Source organism: Galeopterus variegatus, unplaced genomic scaffold, assembly GCF_000696425.1.
Source record: "Galeopterus variegatus unplaced genomic scaffold, G_variegatus-3.0.2 Scaffold2161, whole genome shotgun sequence".
Classification (NCBI taxonomy): domain Eukaryota; kingdom Metazoa; phylum Chordata; class Mammalia; order Dermoptera; family Cynocephalidae; genus Galeopterus; species Galeopterus variegatus.
This window is the reverse complement of record NW_007728272.1, coordinates 288,713-312,522: the sequence shown is the minus strand read 5'-3', so window position 1 is coordinate 312,522 and position 23,810 is coordinate 288,713. Positions and strand designations below refer to the sequence as shown.

At 40.8% G+C, this 23,810-nt stretch overlaps 1 protein-coding gene across 1 annotated transcript in view; it reads right to left on the bottom strand.

The window, feature by feature from the left end:
* Positions 1–226: 226 nt before the first annotated feature.
* SH3BGRL2 (SH3 domain binding glutamate-rich protein like 2) overlaps positions 227–23,810 on the bottom strand; it is a 39,293-nt gene continuing 15,709 nt past the window's right edge. The window contains exons 3-4 of the mRNA XM_008580789.1: positions 1,237–1,422; positions 227–674 (exon numbers count right to left, since the gene is read on the bottom strand). Coding sequence (XP_008579011.1) covers positions 633–674; positions 1,237–1,422 — 228 coding nt within the window. The 3' untranslated portion in view covers positions 227–632. The remainder of the gene's footprint in view (positions 675–1,236; positions 1,423–23,810) is intronic.

Sequence of the window (23,810 nt, the reverse complement as noted above, 5' to 3'; positions counted from 1 at the left end):
CAATTATTACCTCATTTTGGTATGTAGGTACAAGAGTACATTTTCTATCCTCTATAATCATGAATGGAATACACCCTTGGTTAATACCCACTTCCCCCAATAAAACATAAAATCATTATATTAAAAAACCACAAAAATAATAACATTTATTTTTATTTAATAATACACTTAAGAAGTGCTTTAGAAACAGTCACCATATCCTCTGAAATAAGACAGATATTTTTATCTCTTGCTTAAAGATGTGAAAACTGAGGCTTAAAGAGATATGTAACATCCGAAAGGAGTCATAGCCAACAAAAGGCAGTACCAAAACCCAAAGCTATATCTGGAGCCATGTTCAGGATTCTCCCCACTATGCTACAGGTAACAAGTCTGTGTATAATGTATTCATGGCTTTATGCTCCAACTTACTCTCCTTTATGCACATGGGGGGGAGGGTACTGTTACCTTTGACACCACCAAAAGCCCTCTGTTATCCCTTTCCTCCTCCCTAATGACAACCCAGCTATTTATTTCATCTCAAGCACCTCAGCACTGTAGTTCTCTTCCCCAGGCCATCCTTAAAGAACTGTAGGACAGGTCCCAACATAAACACTGACTTATAGAGCTATGGCAGAAAAGCAAATCCTAACTTACTCATTAGAAAGAAGATTCTCCGTTTTTCTTTTCTTAACCTAAGGCATAAGAAGGTAGGTGGGTAATTAGGCAGCAATGACTCCATCTTCGCATATGCAAAATATAGCAGAAAGGCCCCTAATATATTTTAGATGTTCATAATGATCCTTCTGGCTCATTATCATAAAAAATGGAACTGTGGTTTATAATCAGCTATTACCAGTTATTTATACCACAGAAGGATAAAGATGCAAGAATAATTACCCCATTCACTCTGCCCTCCAAAATGTATAAAAAAATACGCTTCGAAATTTAAAACACAATAAACAAACCCACACACACACAGTTTCCCTTCCTACCCCTTCCCAAAGCAAAGAGTAAAGACGGGAAGACTGACAGACACACATGCACTCACATTCACACACCACACAACCACTCACACGCACACACGGTCTGTGGCCTTGGATGCATACCCCTCCTCACCCTCTATTAGCCTTGTGGACCTGAACAGGCACTGGTGAAGGGGTCACGGCCTTCATTGAAAACACCCAACTACACTCCAGGTGATGATGTGTCTAGAAGGATGAAAAGAAACAGTGTGATGACAATCTAGCCACTTACTCCACAGTATCGGTCGCCATTAAATATCTGAGGTGGCAGAGGATTTCCCTGAGCAGGCTTCTTTTCTGGGGGGACGTTTTTGTACATCCACTGCCTCTGTTCTTCAGACATTGTGATATCCACCTCCTCAAACTCTATCTTGTTGGCTTCCAGAAATCTAACCACATCCTGCTGTTTCTTCTTTATCTAAAGAGAGAAGACAAACAAATAAGGAGAAATATTCATCTGAAACAATATGTGTACACTTCCAAATTTAACTAATTTTGATTTCTCATTGTCACTGATAACAAAAAAGGAGGTGACTTATGTCAATACCATGCACTTTCTACTCACTGGATATCCAGCAGAGGATTAAGCAAGTCCTAACACAGTGATTTCTCCTCCTAGACTCCCCAGAAGAACTCTGAGGCACAACTCAGATTGCCTGGAAAGAACAGACTATAAGGTGAAAGATTCGCTTAGTTCTCAGTGGGCCATAACCACACCCCCTCCCACCCCCCATCCCACCCTCAACCCAGCAAGAACTTGACATTTATAGTCATGAAAGCTCTCTCTGCCCAAAACCATTTGAAAACCATGTATAGACCAGACCATGTGAGATGTTGACATTTCTTTGCTTGATGAGAGCAGCAACATTTTTATTCCCCTCAGCAGCCTTTCAGATATTCCACAGCTGTAGCCACTATCATGAAAGTATCCTTTCATCAATTCACAAGAGAAAAATGTTCTCCACTTCTAAGGTGAGAGTAAACAACAAGCACCACCTTACTCTGAACTCTGTTTCTTAACCCTTTTCATCCCTCTGATCTTTCACGTTTCCTCCTTCAGTCACTAGGGGTCAGGTGTGCTCTTGAGGAGCTGCAAACGCGTCTGAAGATTTTCAAAATGTGACCTACCACCCTAATGTAAGGGTATGAATTAACTAATTTAGATGGGATGACCATATTCAGTGTCTTAAACACAGCATGTAAAACAGAAAAGGCAAGCTTGTTTTCTTATAAGTGATTCTGGAAAATCTACATAAAGAACAAACTTAAGTGGTAAAGTAAATTTTATAATGGCCAGAGAAAAAGAACAATTTTGAGAGGTCAAGCAGCCAGAAAGACCTCTGGTCATATAAAATAAAATGCTTGAAGAACAAAGTCTCACACACTGATTGCCTCCACCAATCCCCTCCTCCCAAATCCCCCCCCCCCCAGAAAGCCTCAATGGCATGTGTCTCTGAGGTTGGAAATCTGTTATATGCTATGAGCAAAGAGATTCTGATCACTGGGTTGAAGTCCATGAATGACTAATAAGATGGTGTGGTTATTATGTACTGAAATAAAAAGCTGGCAGATAGGACATCTTTAAGCTCAGTGATATTATAAGATGAGAGACATACTGCATGATTATCCAAAGTGATAGTGGCATTATCTCAATTTCTTGAATTAAGACATTTCTCATGGGCCGGCCCGGTGGTGCACTGGATAAGTGCGCCGCTTGGGAAGCGCAGCGGCGCTCCCGCCCGAGGGTTCGGATCCCACATGCAGACCGGTTCCCGCTCACTGGCTGAGCGAGGCGCGGGAGCATCACCGAGGGTTGCAATCCCGTTGCCGGTCCCCGGTCCGGTACGGGGGCAACACTGAGGGTTGCGATCCGTTGCCGGACACGGAAAAAGACAAAAAGACAAAAAAAAAAAAAGACATTTCTCATTTCTGAAAAAGTTAACTTTTTTCCCTCACTGATAAACAATTCCAGAAATGTGGTTATATTATTTAGAAACTTCAGCTTCCAAAAAAGCAGCATCCATTCTACTTAATTTCCCCTTAAAACCCTATGAGGTAGATTTTATTCCTGTTTTACAGATGAGAAACCTGAGGTCAAAGTGGTTACCTATTTTGATCAAGGTCCTACAGCTAGTGTGTGCTCTTGTGAAAATAATCATGTCATTTTCCTGCTTAAAATCTTTCCTTAGTGGCTCCCCATTGCCCTTTGGAGAACATAAACACTTCTTAGCCCTGCAAAATGTCCTTCACGATCAAGTTCCTTTAATTATAAAAGCAACCTACTCATATTTTTAAAAATCTGGAATTTGAGGCCGGCCCGGTGGCGCACTGCTACAGTGCGCCGCTTGGGAGCGCAGCGGCGCTCCCGCCTAGGGTTCGGATCCCACATACAGACCGGCGGCTCACTGGCTGAGCGAGGTGCGGGTGCAACACCGAGGGTTGCGATCCCATTGCCGGTCCCGGTCCGGTACGGGCGCGACACTGAGGGTTGCGATCCGTTGCCGGTCACGAAAAAAGACAAAAAGGAAAAAAAAAAAATCTGGAATTTGTAAAACAAGCAAAATGTTACCAAAAATCCTACTACCCAGGTAACCATTGTCAAAATTTAAAGGAATGGGTCTAGATTTTCTGACTAAATATAGAGTTCTACATATCCAACACATTTCAAATGTTCATGATAGTGATCAAAAATGAAACTGATACATAATCAAACCTTAATTTTCCATATAATGTATATACACATAACATCCACTCCTACACCAAAATGTGGCTACTTAAAATCTTATACATTTTCAATACTGGGCTACATCACAGACACACAGCTTCTTTACTTTCCCACTCCCTGACCTATACACACAGATACACACTCACACACCACTGCATTTATTGCTGAACAGTGTGACCAATCTTTCCTTTCACAGGACCACACTTGGTAAAAATAACTGCACCTTGCCCCTTTCACTCAACAATGTATGAAAAGCATGAATTTTAGTATCTGCCTTGAAATCCCATCATGTACACATACAGTTAACTACTACTCTATTGCTGGATATTTGTCTGGTGAAGGCTCATTTCCTGGTTCATAGATGGTGCATTCTTTCTGTGTCCTCACATGGTAGAAAAGACAAGCAGCTCTCTGGGGCCTCTTTTATAAAGGTACTAATCTAATTCATGAGGCTCCATCCATGACCTAATTACCTCCCAAAGGATCCACCTTCTAATATCATCACATTATGGGTTAGGATTTTAACATATGAATTCTGGGAGGACACAATCATTTAGATCATACCAACATCTTTATTTATAATCTTTGACTATGTTTCAGTACTACTTTAGGTCAAAGCCCTGTGAGTGAAACCCAGGTATCAAAAGGCAGAGGCATTTTTCAGGCTCAACTGCTTTCAAAAAGGCCACACTAATTTACACTCCCATTAGTATGGTCTGAAAGTGCCCATATCTCAACACCCCTCCCTCCTTTCTGTATATGAAAATTAATCATAGAAGATTACAATTCAAATACATCATTAACACTAACAATGCTCAGAAAGCAAAGGACAGTTTCTTACTAATAGCGGTGATGACTGACGGAGTACCATAAGGAATAAAATGTAGGAAATATCATCTCTGTTTTAAAAGAGGAAAGCAGGGGAGGCAGGACCAGATTTTATCTGGTAATAAAGTGTCTCAAAGTAATAAAGTGTCTCAAAGTAATAAAGTGTCTCAAAAAGATCACTTTAATACTATGGAGCTTAAAAAGAAAAAAGGAGAAGCTCTATATGTACTGTTAATACTGTTATGAAATGATCTTCAAGATATATTAGTAGGTTAAAAAAAAAGAACTGTGTGTAGACTAGGCTCACTTTTTAGGGAAAAAAAATGGAGAAAAATAGAAACACATTTGTATTTGCTCGTATATATAGTGTTTAAAAAAAAAAAAAAAAAAAAAAACTCTTGAAGGTCATGTAAGAAACTAACAGAAGTGGTTACCCAGGGGCAGGGGGAATAGAAACTGGGTGAGAGGACAAAGTGGAAACAAGAGTTTTGCTTTAAAATTATTTCAACATTGTAAGTGTGTTCACATGCAAAAGACTGAAGGAACGTATTTTTTTTTTTTTTTTTTTTTTTTCAAAAGATGACCGGTAAGGGGATCTTAACCCTTGACTTGGTGTTGTCAGCACCACGCTCAGCCAGTGAGCGAACCGGCCATCCCTATGTGGGATCCGAACCCGGGGCCTTGGTGTTATCAGCACCGCACTCTACCAAGTGAGCCACGGGCCGGCCCAGGAACGTATTTTTTAAAGAGAGAGAGAGAGAGAGACAGCACCCTAGCTTCACACAGAGAATGGCATGGAGGGGAGCCGTGTAAGCCGTAAGGATGCCGTGTTTTATATAAGTCAAGTCTTCCCAATGTGATATGAAGCAGAACTCAGAGCATTTTGTTAGTCACTGGCCTCCATGATTTCTTACACATGTAAGAACAGGCAGATGATTAAAAATAAGAAATGAAAAAACAAAACAGTTAAAACTGTAGAAAATTAGCTAATATGACAGCAAATCATTCAAATAAACAAGGTGGGAGAAACTGAACTCAGAGAAGAAAGTTTTGAAGTGGATGTCTGTGACATCAGCATCAGGAAGGAAGACGAGTCACATCACCACGGGCTGTTTTTCAGTTCTGCAGAGGTGAATGTGGCCTGGAACTGTGGCAGCCTCCAGGCTTGAGGCAGGGGGACAGGCAGTTCAGGGGGCAGGGGCTTGGTAGAACACACCAGCCTGCTGGGCAGGGTCACAGGTAATAGAAAGGCTGTTGTGTGGCAACAGGAAGCCTGCAAGGACACTTCGTGTGCTAGGCATAATTCCAGAGTTCAAATAACAATATCATACACAATCATTTCCTTCACACAAAGAGTTTTATTCTCCCCACAGTTCGACTTTTCTGAAATGAAATGTACTTTACAAGTAATATCAAAAGAAATTAGCTAAGCAAATGGAAGAGAAGTAAATTGCAAAGCAACAGTCACTTCCTTTGTCCATGTCAACTTATACATGGGTAGAAGCTACCTGTAAATCATGTTTGTTTTTATTTAAACACACTTAAAAGCAAACGATGGTAGTTATTTGTCCAGTAATCAATCTTTCTCTCTTTCTTAATACAGAAGTCTGGTTTTGTTTAGGGATCAGTGTGCTCAGCTACAAAAACTTGTTTACCCCAAACACCTCTATGGCTACAGGTGATCACATGACAGTGTCCTGGCCAATGAGATATAAGACAGTGTCCTTAGGAAAGCTCCACTTAAATGAATGAAAAGACAAAGCCCCCTTTGTCCTTTCCCCTCTCTCTTCCTTGCAGAAATGCACACATGGTGCAGGCCGTGGAGGGGCCTAATGCGAAAACAAACACCATATGCTAGGGATGGTCAAGCAGAAAGGCAGGCCCTTGACATTTTGCAGCTGCCACCCCAGTCTTTTCCTGCACAGCCTACTCTTCATCTTTCTGTATTATTCACCTTTCTTAATAAGATAAGCCACTCTTTATCTAGTTTTCTATAGGATGTACCCAATGCTACTTGATAAAATTCTTAATTGCTACTTAAAATATCTTCAGAAATACTGTATTATGATGAAGTACTGAAAATCAAAGCTATTACTACACAGTAGAGCCTAGAAATAAGAGCTGTAAGATGTAAATTCAATATAAGTGAGTACATATTTGTCACTGGATAACAGGAATTTCCATTATTTTCTTCATAAAGCAATAACCGAGATGCTAGATCTAAAACAAGAAGGTATCTACAAAGGCATGAAAGTTGCATTTCACCTTAAAATTCAAACAAATGCCATTACACACAATACAAAGTAGTTAAAGGGAACAGACACTGCTAAATCTTTTGGGTTAGACCAGAGTAGGCAAAATATGGCCGTTGGGCCAAACCCAGCTCACTGACTATGTTTGTATGGCCTGCAGCCAAACATTTATACTTTTAAATGGTTGGGGGAAAAGTCAAAAGAATAATAGTATTTCACGACAGGTAAAAATTGTGTAAAGTACAAATTTCAGCATCCATAAATAAAGCTTTATGGGAACACAGCAACACACATTCATTTACATATTATCTATGGCTGCTTTTGCCCTGCAGTGGCAGAGGTGAGTAGTGCAACAGAGACTATAGTATTTGGTCCCCAAAGCCTAAAATATTTACTAGCTGCCCTTTACGGAAACAGCTTACCAACCTTTGGGCTAGATCTTATGTGTTCATTTCTGGTTCAAAGTTCACTTTCTCAGACTGTCCCTGACCACCAGATTTCACATTTTTACCAGCCACTCCAGATCTCTCTACTCCTTTTAATGCTTTATATTTCACTGTAGCATTTTGCATCTGACATCCTGTATGTTTTACCTATTTATTTGTTCATCTCCACCTACTGGAACATAAATTCTCCAAGGGCAGGGCATTGTATCTGTTTTGTTTACTGCTATATCACCAATGGTGTCCGGCACATAGCAGACACTCAATAAGCACCTGTTAATGAACAAACAACTTGTTCACAAGTATAAGGGCTGGTGAGACAGGGAGCTGTCCTCCCAACTCACAGGGCTGATTCTCTCATCCTTTAGGGTTCACCTTAAGTGTTACCTCCTCAGAGAGCCCTCCCTAACCACCTCGTGACGTTTTAATGCCTAAAAATCATTAAAATCTTATTTATCTGTTTCCTTCTTTTTGTTCTCACCTCTCTCTCTACAATGTCAGTTCTGTAAGCACAGGGACTGAGCACAATAAATACCAACTGAATGGACAGTTAAAGAGTTATTACTCCAGCACTGAACATCAAAGACTTACAGGTGATGTTCAAAAGAAACTATTCAAACTGAGTAATTTAATTTAGAAACAAATTCAACAGGAATGTAGATAAAACACCAGTATTTCTCAATCCTAAAGATGCATGAAACTAAAAAGCAGTGCGTCCAGAATGTTATATGTAACTGTAAATAGCCAAAATAACTTGGAAGAATCTCTAGGCCCTGATGTAAAAAAAGACTTCAGTTCTAACTTTGACAAAGACTGAGGAAAGTTGTATGTGATTGCATGTTTTAATAAATCCCACTATTAGTTACTTTTTTAAATTGCAAGTGCACGTAGTGCTTCGTTTTGCTGAAATGATTGTATTAACTTGTTGATATGTTTACAAGTTGATGTCCAATGAGAATTAAGCAGATATGTTGGTATTTCCCTGATTCTGCTTCCAACTGCTACCACAGGCCTCTATTGTCCTCAACCACTTCCACCACATACCTCCAGGGGCTCTGAAGCGAGCCTCTCCTTCAGATATGCCTTGAAGCAGCCATCTTGGCCACTGCATGAATAAGCCTTTTCCCTTCCAACTCCAAACCCCTGGATCTTCTGAAGACCCCGGTGCCTGCACCCAAGCCCTGGTGACCCACCCCCACGGGTGCCTGGGTGGTAAGCTGTATGGGCCGTACTGCTGAATTCGCTGACACAGCATGAACACTCAACAACCCATGGAAACATCAGTGGAGATGCTTGTAGCTTTCACTGGCAATCTTCTGGCCCCAATAGTCCCTAGGGATTGGATCAGAAGCCAGGCTAAATAAATTACATTGCACTCGACTCAGACTTACCCCTCTACTCTTCGGCACTGACCTCTAAGTTAACTTGCATGCCTCTACTGCCTCTACTCTCTCTTCTTGCAGGATTGTTCTTTTTCAGAAGACTGCCTGTTAACTTAAGTAATTAAGCAGCCCCTGCCAGATCCCTTCCATAGGCTTCCAGACATGTCGAATCATGTTTGAACTGCCGTACCCTGGGGCCTTGGTAACATTTACACTAGAGTTAGAAGTGATTTAGGCACCACTGTTACAGTAGTTGAGTATTTTGAATTTGACTTATACTGTCCTTTACCAGTGAGTTTTATACTGTCATATATTTTCATATTACTAATTATCATCCTTTCATTTAAATTTGTTGAACTTCCTTTAGCATTTCTTGTAAAGCAGGTCTAGTTGTAATGATCTCCCTCAGCTTTTTTTTTTTTTTTTTAAATTGAGATTTAATATAAACAATTGTGGGATAGCAAATTTAAAGAAAAATGAGGTACAGATAGAGAATAATAAAGAAAATTGGGGAGAAAAAAACAGTATGTATTTTAGAGTTAGGCTGTCCTGATTTTAATCCTGATGCTGTCATTTGCGTAGCCTTGTAGAAATTATTCAGCTTCTATCTCAGCTTCAAGTTTCCACATCCATGAAACAGACTTAATACACTTCTCATAGGTTCGTTGGAGAATTAAATAAGAAAAGAGCTAAGCAGTAATGGGCACTTGGTCAACTGTTTCATTCATTCAGATATATTAGCTTTTCTTTCTTTGCCTTAGATGTGGCCTTCTGCAAAAAATATAAAGCAACTTCTGGGTACTTTCAAAGGCTTTAGGTATTCAGTGCAACAGTTCTTTATTTCACCTACTTTCACACTTCAAACACATCTTTCTTTTTCTGACTTGAGGTAGAAGTAAGGCTGATTAGGGCCTTTTATGTTACTCAAATGGAAAAAAAGTCAAGCACAGGCAAAGGAAAGAGAAAAGACAGATTTTCTTATAACTTGACAAAATTTAGAGAAGGGGCTAGACTGGACTAGGGGAGGTAGAAGACCTTAAGACAACTCTTCCTTTCAACTAGAAAGGGAGGAAAAGACTGAGGATCCTTCTCTTGTTAAAGACCCCGGGGTCTTTCCAGCGACTGAGTAGGGTATCTTAAAGATACATAATTTCATGGCAAATTCTTTAAATAATACCACACTCTTGGGCTCACTAGGCATTACCCTGTCATAAGGAGGATGCAAATGACAGGAAGTGTTCTTATGGGTAAGCACCCGCAGGGTCCTTGTCTATTGTGTGTGCTGCCAAGGGAATCATAAAGACAGCGATTTGAGCTTCAAACAGAAAGTAGTTTACTGGCTTGATCTAGCCAGGAGTGAGGTGATCTCATGACCAGAAATCAAGCTCTCTTAGTAGTTCGGGGTTACAGCTTTTAAGGGTCTAGCCACAGGAATCTTACACATATTTAACAAGGGCTGGATTATTTCTATGCATATTTAAGTGGGGATGAGTGTGCACACACATTGCAGTGTCATGTATGTTACAATCATCCCATGTTCTCTTGGGGTCGGGGGAGGTGAAGATTTAAGGATTAAAATGAAGGGGGGTTGGCCTTGCATCAACAAGTGAGGTTGTGGACTGAGCTTGGACTAGTGTGCAAACTCCCAGTCCAGCCAAAACTGGTTTGGAGTCTGTGGTTGTTCTGACAGAGGTTGTTAACGGGAAATCACTTTCTCATCCAATCAGTATTGCTGAGGAAAGAGGAGAAAAGCAGAAAGAGTGATTAGGAAAAGAAAGGAAAGTACCATGGCAGACCCTAGACTGGTTACCCCAAAGCCACTTATCTCTCCTGTAAAGGATGAAAAACTAAAGCTCCCATTTTCCAGCCACCCTTACAGCTGGAGCAGCCATGTGACCATATCTGGCCATTGAGGTGTGACCCCAAGCCTGCCAGGTGGAGCTTCTGAACAAGGCTTTGCTCTCCTGCTGAAGACAACAGACTAAGACATTAGGGCTTAATCTCTGTCCCTGCCCCTCCTCATTCTTCTTGCTTGGAACCCAGGTGTGAGGGCTACAGATGTGGGGAAGCCTTTCCACCATGAGGTAACAGGTATTAGGAAAAGGCCAACAGAATCCCCGAAACGCAGGCCCTGCACAAGTCCAGCCTCCAGACTTACCAGGAGAGACCAAAATACCTCAATTTGTTCTAGCTCAAGTTGCTCAGGTTCTGTTACTTGTAGATGAACACATGCCTAACTGAAACACTCACCAATGTGTTTCACCGTTGGGGAGTAGGGCAGGGGGGTAGAATAAACCCCAATAAGCCATCTGCTAACTGTCAACCTTCTAATGCTGTTTAACTAAACATGAGATTACGCATAAAGTACGGTGTCTCCAGTTTCTATTTCAGTTTATCTTTCCAGAAAGCAAATACCAGGTTACCAAGCCAAAGATAACAATGAAAGAGGCTGTCTTGCAAAAGGCTGAAGCTTGAGTTTTAGAGAATCAGAGTGTAAGAAAGATGGGTTATAAATTACAAGGCAATTTTTGAAAGAACCATTATTACATGCAGTAAGTTAAAATACTACAATTTTAATGAAGGAAAAGCCTGTGGCTTTCCATCTTTGTATCATTGGCATAGTCCCTGGTACTTACTAGGCACTCATATGTTTGTATTAAACAAATAAATATTATTGAGTCTGAATAAATACTTTTAACATTATTTTCTCTTTAACCAGTTAACACTTTCGGTACTGTTTTCTTGACAAACTTGCACTGGTTTCTTTTTTTCCATGTTTAGAACGTTAAATCATCATTTCAATTTGAATTTTTTTTATTTAAAAAAACCATCTCATCATCCTGAAGTATTTACTTTTCACATTACCTTCCAGGGGTTCAACATTTAGAAATATACTTTATACAGTTTCCATAATAACATACACGTTTCGGGGAAGGTTGTTTTAGTTGTATTACAAACATTCTGTTTCCATAATCTTCAGTTATCTTATTGCATGCATAAATTATATTTAGTACTTATGCTAATGTATTAAAACATTATGCAACACTGGAAATTAAGGTGTGTTCTAAAGATTTTTTTCTTTTACAAATAAAAGACAAGTATTCTAAATTTGCTGACATTTTTTAATGATAACAAATGGTTATCAGTAGTAGGTTACCCAGCAGTTATGAATTACACAGACTCATTCATACACACTTGCTTCCTTCCTCACTTGTCCCTTCAAGATAAAGATGATACCTTATCAAGTAACTTTCTTCTTCATGGTAAGCATGTTACAAAATGGATTTTGAGAAATGTTTGATATCATTATTTTGTTACTGAAAACAATGCTGTCATCTATAAAACTCTCACTACGAAAAACCTAGACAAAGATTTTTCTCATCTCCTAAAAGTGTTTCAAATGAAAATTTTCAGTGAGTTTTTTTTAACATAAAAATGTAAAATCTTTCAGTTCGTTTCCTAGAATATAACTAACAGACACCAAGGGAAACAGTATGGTTTTAACTATCAAAATTTTAATGACAACCTTTGCTTGACTTATGAATAGGAGGTAAGGTTGGCCACTGCAAGCCAACAGTGAGGTCTGTGAGGGACTGGTTGGTCTGTGAACAGGTGGCTCTGCTGGTCTGAACATGGTGACAATGAAGCCAAGAGCAGCATCCTAATCCGCATTTGGGCCATTCGCTCTAATTTTTGTTCTAGTCCCAAACAGTCAGAAATGAATGGGTCTGTGTCACCTTGGGCAAGTTACTTATTCTACCAAAGCCTTGGGCTCCTTATCTGTGAAATACAGATGATAATTCAGCTCAGAAAGTAGTGATTAATTTTTTTTTTTTCCTTTTTGTCTCTTTTTTCGTGTCCGGCAACAGATCGCAACCCTCAGTGTCGCGCCCGTACCGGACCGGGACCAGCAATGGGATCGCAACCCTCGGTGTTGCTCCCACACCTCGCTCAGCCAGTGAGCGGGAACCGGTCTGTATGTGGGATCCGAACCCTCGGCGGGAGCTCCACCGCGCTCGCAAGCGGCGCACTGTAGCAGTGCGCCACCGGGCCAGCCAGTGATTAATTTTAAATGACAAAATACTCACAGAGTTCTTAGTGCAGTGCCCAGCATACCAAAAGAGCTCCACATTAAATCCAATCACTCCAATTAGTTCCTGTAGTGGATTGAATTATGTCCCCCCCAAAACTCCTTCGAGCTTGAATTGTGTCCCCCAAGTTTTATGTATTAGAAACTTAGCCCCCACTGTGACTGTTAAGAGGGTGGGAAATCCTATTACGGTAATTGAAAGGGGGAGCCTTGAAGAGGTGATTGGATTGTAGGACCATGCAGTAGTGAGTGGATTAAAAATGGTTGTCAGGGGTGTGGTTCTGAGGGCTTTAAAGAAGAGGAGTCTGTCTTTCTCTCTCTCTGCTCTCTCTGCTTCCACCATCTTGCAATGTGAGACCCCTGGGTCACTGTCACCACCACTGGACTTCCTTGCCTCAGAAACTGTAAGCAATAAATTTCATTTTCTTTATAAGTCACCCAGTTCCAAATATTTTGTTATAAGCAATGGAAACAGACTAATGCAGTTCCCTAACTGAAACTCGGGCAGGTGTCACATTTTATGGTCTCCTATTCTTGAGTGTAAAGGAATATTTTAGAACAGATCAAAGAGAGGTTACTACTGCCCTGCCAATGGCTGAATGACTTGTCCTGTGAACTTGAATCTAATCCACCATTAACAAAAATATCACCTGTATGTATATTCTGACTGAGAACCAGAATTTGCAGAATAGTTGAAATTCTCTTCACATTCCAGATCATAGGTCATGCAAAACAATATTTGCTTCTAATTTTTTATGTAACTTAAAAATAGCTACATAGGACAATACTAGAACTAAATTAAAATTTTAAAAGATAAACAAGTCTACAAAATCTGCCACCTCAAATTAATAACTTTAATTTTCAAAACTGTGCTTAAATGTTTAATTCCATGTGCTATGGACTGATGCCCCCCCCAAAACTTAGTCCCCATTGTGACAGTGTAAATAGGGTGGGAAGTCCTATCATGGTAATTGAAAGGTGGGGCCTTGAATAGGTGATTAGATTGTAGGACGATGCAGTAGTGAATGGATTGGTAACGATGGTCAGGGGCATGGTTCTGAGGGCTTTAAAAGGAGAGCAGATGAGAGTCTCTCTGCTCTGCCATTTTCTGCCATGTGAGATCCCTGTGTTGCTGTAAAGAAGATCCTTACCAGATGTGTTCCCTGGACTATGGACTTCCCAGCGTCTTGAAACTGTAAGCAATAAATTTTGTTTACTTACAAAGTACCCAGTTCCAGGTGTTTTGTTATAAGCAACAGAAATGGACTAATATACCATATAATTACTTGTTCATGTTAAAGGACTAAAATCAGAGTCTTCCACAACTCCTCCACCACCAGCTACAACAGCCATATCCTCTTCCATTTTCCTAGTAACCATGAAGTTTTCTTTCTTCTTCACTCTTTCCTTCTGCTGCCAAGTCCTGGAAATTCTACTACTCCTCATATCTTGCCTATTTCCCCCCATTTCTACAGTTCTTATTCCAATGTTATCTATACCTTTAGGAATTTCTTTAAACATCCTACTAACTCCCATCTAGAAGCAGACAAGACTGTTTTTCTCAAGCACATATCACTGACTTTGCAGAATTTTATAATTCTTCATTGGCTCTTGATGAAAAATTTTTAAAAGACAGTTCTACAGTTACCTGGTTTTAGACTTCCAGGCCTCTCACCAGCCATCCCCATCTCTATTCCACCTTTAGAATCCTAGAATATTGATGTGTACTCCTTTCAGAATAGGCTGCAAGCTCAAATCTCTTCTCTCATCAAAATTCTCCATCTCTTCTCTCTTTATTATGCAAATTCACCTGGCTTGGAAAGACTTCTACACACCTAAGTCTAAACATTTTGGTGACACCTTTATTTTCCACCTTCTCAGTCATTTATATTCTTTATTTTTGTATAGTTATTGCAAGCTGAGTGTGTGCACACATATATTAATATTTGTTTCTTATGGTTTTAGATGTGCTGTGGTATGTCTTCCCAAGAATATTTTCCACCTAGTACATACTCAAATGTCATCCAATATGCTGTTTCTAGGGGTTGCCAGAAAGAGTAGATTCTAGAAAGAGGAATGGGTGACTAAGATTTGCCAACGTATTGTAGAGGATTCATAAAACAAACGTACCTCACAAGGCCTGGTTTTCCAAAGCCTTGCAGTTTCAAATATTGATCTTGCAAAGGACAGGAAATTTTCCCCAGGCTATAGTCTTTGTTGCAAGATAAGAATTGTAACACAGCAAGGTTGCTGGCTCAAAGACAGACAAGTTATTAATTGATATGTAAAGTTACTAAAAAGCTGCTAGAGGGAAAAGGAATGTTTGCTAAATCAAGCCTTTGTTAGTGGATCACTTAATTGCCTAACAGAATGTCATCTGACTTGTTTTTACTGAATGCTACCAGCTTCTATTGTAAAACTTGTTAAACTGTACTTAGCAAAACCCCACCTATGTCTCTTCCTGTAACTTCTTGGTCTGGAGAATAAATGCAGGAAGAGAACCCAAATTCGTGGTTAATTCCCCAAATGGAAGAAATGCCTCGCGCTTGAGGAAGTTCTGGGATATTAATCCCTTTCTGGGGCTTCTCACTGCTCAAAAGAGATAGGCTTTAAGTAATCTTTTGCAGCTCCGTCACCCAGGGGAAAAGGGGTGACAAATCCATGGGAGGCAAAGCAACAACATATCAGAAAGCCAGTATATTCTAAAGATCTTAGTGATGGCACCACCTACTCTCCTGCCAGACCTACAAACCTGGATTTCATCTTTCATCTCCCTGATGATGAAGTTAACCACCAAGTCACAGGTTTTTTGCTTTCAAAAGTTTTCTTGGGAACCACCCTAGGCTCTTTCAAGCCAGGGCAGTGGGAGGCTGAGGGCCTTGGCCACCCCCCCCCCCAACACCTGCAACCAGCCTAGCAACGAGCATCAAGCCGCAGCAAGAAGGATCCCAGGTTCCCAAGCTGGGATGGTGGGGGGCAAGGGTTTTTGCCACACCCCCCTGACATCTGCATCCAGCCTGGCAATGACCAAGCCACTGCTGGAAGGCCCCTGTCTATATTTTTAACAGAGGCCCTTAATTTTCTCACCATAAATCCCCCCAACACCTGCAACCAGCCCAGTGATGACCACCCAGCCACTGCAGGAAGCACCCCAGGTTCCCCAGCTGGGGCACTGGGAGGGGCAGGGGCTTCAGCCGCACCCCTCTGACATCTGTGCCCAGTACAGCAATGACCAAGCCACCACTGGAAGCCCCCTGGTCTCCCATTCAGGCATGGGGGGGTGCCACAGGCCTCAACCCCACCCCTCCTCCTTCCTCCTTCTCCCAACATATTTCCTTCCCCTTTCTCCTCTCTCCCTCCCCACCAACTGCTCTGCAACATCATAGAATGTAAAAAGAAAATAGTAATATTAATAATAAACTTTAAAAATTTTTTCTTGAACCCATCCTTATTTCTCCATTTTCACTGCCATTAGCCCACATCAAGCCATCATCTCTCCTTTAGAGCCTCCTGTATCTTCTTCTAGCTAGACTTCCCCCGAAACCACTCTTCACAGAAAAGCTAAAACAAATTTTTTAAAAAATATAAGCCTGATGATTTCAAACCTCTGCTTAAAGCCTTTCAGTAACTTCACATTATCCTTAAGAGGAAGATAAAAATCCACACCCAGGCCCAGAAGGGTCAGCAATGATGAGAATGGTTCACCCACTTCCCCAGCTTCATGCCCCCCTCCCCCTCCCTCTGCAGCAATGGTTCTGACCCTTAGGGGAATCTGGGTCACCTGGAGGCTTGTTAAAACACAGACTATGAAAGGAGATGCACCCTCCAGAGTTTCTGATTCAGTAAAACTGGGGTAGGATTCAAGAATTTGCATTTCATATCTTTAAACAATGAAACATAATTTTGCCATAAAAATGAAGTCTTCATACATGCTACAACATGGATGAACTTTCAAAACATTATGCTAAGTGAAAGAAGCCAATCACAAAGGACCACATACTGGATTGTTTCACACATCCATTGATATAAAATGTGAATCTACACACAGAAAATAGATTAGTGGTTGTCATGGGCTGGAGTCAGGAGGGTGTGGGGATTGGGGACTGATGGCTAACGGGTGTGAAATTTCTTTCTGGTGTAATAAAAATGTTCTAAAATTGTGGTGATGGTTGGCAACTCTGCAAATATCCTAAAAGCCACTGAGTTGTTATACTTTAAGTGGGTGAATTATATGGTATGTTACATATATCTCAATAAAGCCTTTTTAAAATCCCAAATTTGCATTTCTAACAAGTCCTAACAGGTAATGCATGGATCAATCTTAAAGGGCCACTACTCTGCACTAACCCATATGCTCAACTGTATCATCCTTCCCAAATCAGAACTTCACATAAGGTGGTCAACAGCCCATGAAATCTCTTCCTGGCCCTTCTCCCCCTTCACCTAGCTAACTCAACCTGCTCTTTCTTATGGCCTCAGCCTTAAGGACACCCTCTCAAGTAAAATTCCCTGATAAAAACACCCAGGTTAGGTAAGGACTTTCCTTTGTAAACATTTCCACTGTCCTTAATTCCTCCTTTGTAACATTAATTACACGTTTAATTAAGTAAGGAAGAGGTTCCTTAAAGTGTATCTCCCCTGATAGGATGTAAACCAGATGAGACAAGAAGGAATGGCCCCAGTGTTCTCAGATGGATCCCTGGAGCAAATCATAATAGAATCTCAGTAGATATCTGCACTGGAAAGGAATGAACGTAGAAGGGATTGAACGTTAACACCATTGTCCCGAAGCAGGCACATGATACTTCCAGTTCCAAATATTTGGCCTTTCCTCCCGCTTGTCCAGATATGCATCAAGCTCTTCAAGAAGAAGATGAAGAAGTATAGCATGTATCAAAGCATTTCTGCTGGATCTCTTGAAGCTTGTAGAATACAGAAATAATATATCAACAAGAGAAACTAGGTGTTTCAGTCCATTTTGTGTTGCTATAACAGAATACCTGAGACTGGGTGATTTATAAAGAAGAGAGGTTTATTTGGCTAACGATTCTGGGACAGCTGTATCTGGCATGGGCTTCAGGCTGCTCCTACTCATGGCAGAAAAACAGCAGGCAGCTGGCAGGTACAAGCAGATCACATGGTGAGAGGAAGCAAGAGAGAGAGAGAGGAGGTACCAGGGTCCTATAAACAACAAGCTCTCCCGGGAACTAATACAGCGAGAACTCACTCATTAATCCCCTCTCCCCCAGGGAGAGCATTAATCCATTCATGAGGGATCCGCCCCCATTACTCAATCAGTTTCCAACACTGCAACATTGGAGATCAAATTTCCACATGAGTTTTGGAGGGGACGACACATCCAAACTCCATCACTAGGATAAAGCATAAATTCACTCTGTGGGTCTAATTCAGCTCACCTCTGACCAAGTGAACCCAACAGTATAGTGATCAGGTTAGAATAAGGACAGTAAGACAAGTTAGGGGGTTCACCACCACCAGTGTTTGTCCATAAAGGAGTACAGAGCCATACACGGAACAGGGACTAAAATAGATTTTGCAAAACAAAACAAAGATTCTCAACCCTGTGCCACAATGGACATATTGTCAAACAAAACCCCACATAAATTCCATTCATTTGCTCACTGGAAACAACTGGGAAATTCACTTGATTTTTAGTAAAAATAAAATACTATGTGATCATACCACACCAAATAATCCTTTCCTTTTCAAAACCTCACCAAATACAATCATATTTCACAAATAAAATGAATTAGAATTTTAAGCCAGAGTACTTCGTATCACCTATATTCAAAAATAAGTGGCAGTTGATTTGTAGTATTTTTTTAAAGATTTGGGAGATTAATGGAAAAAATTATTTCTTTCACAAACTGTAATAGGTTATAAAAATGCCCGTAAGTTCTCCCCCTCTGTGCATCCACACCAATGTGTCATTGCAGCTCGTCCCACCAAGAGGTGGAGTCTATTTCTCCACTCCTTGAATGTGGCTGGCCACATGACTTGCTTTGGCCAATGGGGTTTTAGCAAGTCTGATAAAAACAGAGTCCTGAAAAGTACTTAGGTTTGCCCTCTTGCTACTGTTAGATCCCTGAGACCACCACCAAGCAAAGAAGCTTGAGCTAGCCAGCTGGACAATGAGACATACATGGGTCAGTCACCACTATTTTCCTGGCCAACAGCCAGATCACCCTCACCCCACAATTCTTTTCACTGCTGTCCTTGGGGTGCTTTCCAAATCCTTGTTGGTTTCATGTCCACTCCTCCTTAAGCTCTTCCCAGTTACCCTTTGCATATACCATCTCTTTCCTAAGAGGACTCTGAATGATCCACCATTCCTGGTTTTGAAATATTATCAAGGAAGCAGTTAATATTCAAAAATTAAGTATTCCTGGAAACACACAAGGCATGACGAGCAAGAGGTGCAAAAACATTAGGGAGAAAAAAAAATCCCACAAACCCTTCAGACTGAAATGATCAGACACAGAATACAAAATTAGTATATTTAATATGTTCAAAGAAATAAGAGAGGGGCAATAGAAAAGTAACTAGTAGGAGGAGACTCAGCAAACTAAAGATCCCCAAAGCTTCTAGAAAAGATTTGGGCACAGGCCCATGGCCACAGGCTAAGCAATCAGCCTTCACAACCTCACACCACTGCTCCTCTATGGGTCAAACAGGAATCCAAATTTCAAGTAGAGATGCACAGACCCACCAACACCACTATAAAAACAGTACCATCCACCACCAACTACAACCAGGCTGGAGCCAGAGTCAGAGCCAGAAGCTCCTGGGGTCCTGAAGCAGTGTGCTGTGGGACTTGGCCCTGCCCCAACCCCGCCACAACAACCAAGCCAGCATCAGGGCCAGCCATGGGCCAACTCCACCCCCCTTCTTCTCCCTCCCCCACCACCATATTAGAATGCACTTATTATATTAAAAAAAAAAAATACCAAGAGCAAAGACCTTTATCTACTCATAGAAAATACAAATAAACCAAAATGCACTCTCCTTTATTTTTTTAAGGGGCAGCTAGAAGCACTGCCAAATAATCACAAAAGTTACTTTGTGCCAAAGACGTTAAAATGCTTACAAATCCCAAGAGGCAAGGACACACATAATTTGAAACACACATGAGGTCTAAAATGTATAAATTACAGTTTCAAATGGGCAATTATCAGTTCAAAATTATAGTCCAAGGGCAAACAATTAGAAAAGCTTTCTAAATGGGGATAATCAGATGACTGAAAAACTAAAGGCACAGAATCAGACTAAATGACATTAACATACTCTTCTAAAAATCACTCCCATCCCCAAAATATCCACTGGATCCCCCCTCCTTAATCCTAGGTCCATTCTCCTCTGCTTGGAGGTTTCATCCTGAAAATATTACTGAATACCAGGCCTAAGATGTGTCAGGAACCCTGAGAGATCTCAGAAGCCACTCTGACGTCATGCTCCACCTGCACCTTACATAGTCCAGCTTATTTCCCTACTGTGCACCTGAAATCCAGTCTGGTCACAGCCTCTCTAAAAGTCTCAATGGCAAACGACCAGTTTGTTGTTCTTGTTTTAATATTCCAATCTGTCAAAAACAGACACTTTAAAAAAAGAAGAAAATGAATTTCTAGAAAAATGAAATAACAAAGACACACAAAATAGAAGCCTAAAGTTTTCATTATCATAGTTGATAAACATAAAATTATTCTGTAAAGTTGCTACGAAAGTTTCTAAAGGATTACCCTTGAGTAACCTGCTCCAGACACACTTCTGGGTCTTCACTTGAATGGTTATTCTCAACTAAAATCAGCTCTACATTGTCCACACTTCCTACCCAAATTCTATTTATTCTTTAAGGTTCAAACCTAAATCCACACTGTGCTCAACTATGTCTACCCAGCGGTTCTCAAGTGGGGGTGATTTTGCCCCCCCCCCCGGGGGGGACATGTGGCAATGTCTGGGGACATTTTTGGCTGTTACGACTGGGCGGGGGGCACTACTGGCACCTGGTGGGTAGAAGCTAGGAATGCTGGTAAACATCCTATGATGCACAGGACAGCCTCCCACAACAAAGAATTATCTAGCCCAAATTGTCAATAGTCAAGGTTAAGAAACCCTGATTTATGCTAAACACTGTCTTCCCAGATCATCACATTCACAATCTCCCATTACATTGACAGCCACCATGAACCTAGCATTTAATGATATACATACAGCCTGGCACCATTTAATAACAGATGCGTGTGTCTGCGCCTCGTTCACCAACTTAACCATGAACTGCTCTGGAAGATGCACACGATGTCCACATCATATCTGAATCTTCATGGGTCTCAGCAGGGTGGCCTCAAAAGAGCTGCTCGTCATGTACCTGGCAGCTGATTTATCTCCTTCCCCACCTGCTTGATGCAATGTAAGTGGCTCTAACTAGTTTCTCCATCAACTTGTGTATTAACAACTACTTTTAGTCTGAATTTTTTAAAAAACCCTTATTATTCAGTGATGTAAAGCTATAATAAAAAAGTAGCAGAAACATGGAATGAAAGATGTAGGTGGGTGGATTTTACTGTTTTCACATTTCCTGTCAAGATTACATGTTTACTTCATAAAGAAAAAAGCCAGCCAAGCATAAAATACAAATTTATGATGCCACTATTTTACAAGACTCTCTCTGAAAATTATATACAACTCTTTACACATGTGCTTCCTGTTAATTAGAGGATGCTTTGTAGAAGAGCTGCTCCAGCAAAACATGCTGTAATAGTCAAAATCCTCTGCAGTAAGGAGGAAATCCTGCTGAGGATAGTATTTTCCATAGATAAGAATTACAGAACTTCAGCCAAAGGCTGTACCTGCATCAATGTCCGGAGATGCGGCAGCACAGCGTGTTTTGGAATATGTTGTTCCCATTTCTGTATCAGTCAATCCTCAATTGTATGAAAAATGATCCTAAGAGATGATCTAAAAACTAATTCTATTTACATCTGAAAAATAATTTGGGGGACAATAGATTATTTTCATAATTACATTTTATATAATACATAATTATATAATTGGATCCGCCTCCTGTCTTGGGTTGGCCACATCATCAGTCTTCTCCTCCCTCTTTGGGCTACTTAGCAATGCTAGTGTGCTTTGTCTGCTGACAATCCCAACTACCTATCTTCAGCTGGACACTCACTGCTATCTCCATCCTAAACAGCTGCCACTGGGAGCTTTTATATCTTTTTCAAATCTCAACAGGCACTCACCCTTCCCACAGTTGACCCTAATTCCTGCATTCCAGGTAAGATAACATCCAACTTGAAGAATGTCTCCAAATTCTGGTCTTGCCACCTCAAATTTCTCTATATCTTAAGCTATATAACTCTCCATTCCATCTTGTCTCAAAAGAAAAAAATAGAGAAATTAACAAAGGAGAATTATAGAGAGAAAACACATAAGAGACACCTGGAAAAAAAAAATCTCTTAAAAAGGTCAAAGAAGTTCACCCAGCAAGTGTTGCCCAAAAAGCCTCTAATTTGATGCAGTGCACAGTCTAATGGGAGTTGGGGGGTGGGCTTGCCAACAAGTACCTTTGACATGAAACTGGCGTAACAGAGGCATGCCTATAGGGCCAGGCCAGCCAGAAGGCAGGTGCTCTGTGGGGAAGTTGCATAGGGGCGGGAAGTGGGGTGGGGGCTGCAAACCCACAGTGACGTGTAAGCAAGGAATAAAAGCACAACCTCAGAGATGTAAAAAGGAACACAAAAAGAACAGCTCTGAGGAGGATGAGAAAAGAAAGTCTACAGGTATTGCAACAGGAGGAAGAAAGAAGTGACAATGGAAGGCAAAAACGGAGTTGCAACACGGGGGGACAGAGTTAGAAGCAAATAAGCTTCTTTCTCCTGGAATTGGAGATTCAAGTCCTCTGTATACTTGAATCTCACCCCCTTTAAACATAAATTATTCTATTTTATTTTAAACTATTTTTAGTTTAGAAATCTTTCTAAAATACACCACATAGTTTAGAAAGCTTTCTAAAATGCACACATGTTCCCGCATTGTTAAGCAGAGCATATCAAGCCAAAATATGCCAAACCTGATTTAATCTGTTCTGGACTAAGAATCATCATGATCCATTTTTGTACTTTGATGTGGTGCACTGATATTCTCAGAGTCCATTTACATGGAAAAGTCTGCTGTTTTATTCTATACCAAACAGCGTCCAAAACCATGCTTCTGGAATTCTTCAGTATTGCCATCAGAAGGCAGCTGTCACTTCTCAGAAGATCCCCCTGTGACTCCCTCACTTGAGCTTTGAAGACTGTGGGTGAGGAGGCCCTAATGGGCAGTCACCTGCCCCACAGCATGTATAAGGAATAGCCAATTGCCTCTCAGAGGTCTTTCCGCTTCCTCCCAGATCTCCAGCTTCATTCCACATGAGAGTTCTAGAATTCTGATATCTAGATAAAAGTAATACTATAATAAAATTATCTTTAATAACATAAGTTTTTATATTGCCACTTATTTAAGAAAAAGTAAAATAAACCATGTCCCTCACAGCCTTCATGTTTTTCAAAGCAGACTTCTATCTACGTACTCTATTCTGTTCCTCTTTGGTACGGTCACAAACTTCCCATTAGCTTTATACTTTTAATGTGGAAGCTACAGAAACAATATTTCATTTACATTCATTCAATAAACTATTATATGCCAAGTTCTCTAACAGGAAATTTGGGTGAATAAAAAGATAAACAGAGCGGTCCCTGGACCTCAAAGAACTTAGAACTTGAACAACCAAGAAGGGTGGAATGTATTGTGGTCACGAGAGAGCATGGCTGTGCCATGGAGGGGTGTGGAAGAAGAGTCTGCCTGGTTCAGAGAGGAAAGGAGGGACAGAGGGGAAGGGGAAGGCTTCATGCAGAAATGGCATTGGCACTGGGCTCTGAGGAAATGAGGAGAATCCGACTAGTCGCAATGCAGGGTAAGCACAGTCAAAGCAAACAAAATGGCACAAGAAAAGGCATAGGAAGCAGCGGTGGGGGGGGGGGGGGTGGGGAAAAAAGAAGCCTGGGGCCTTTATACATAGTCA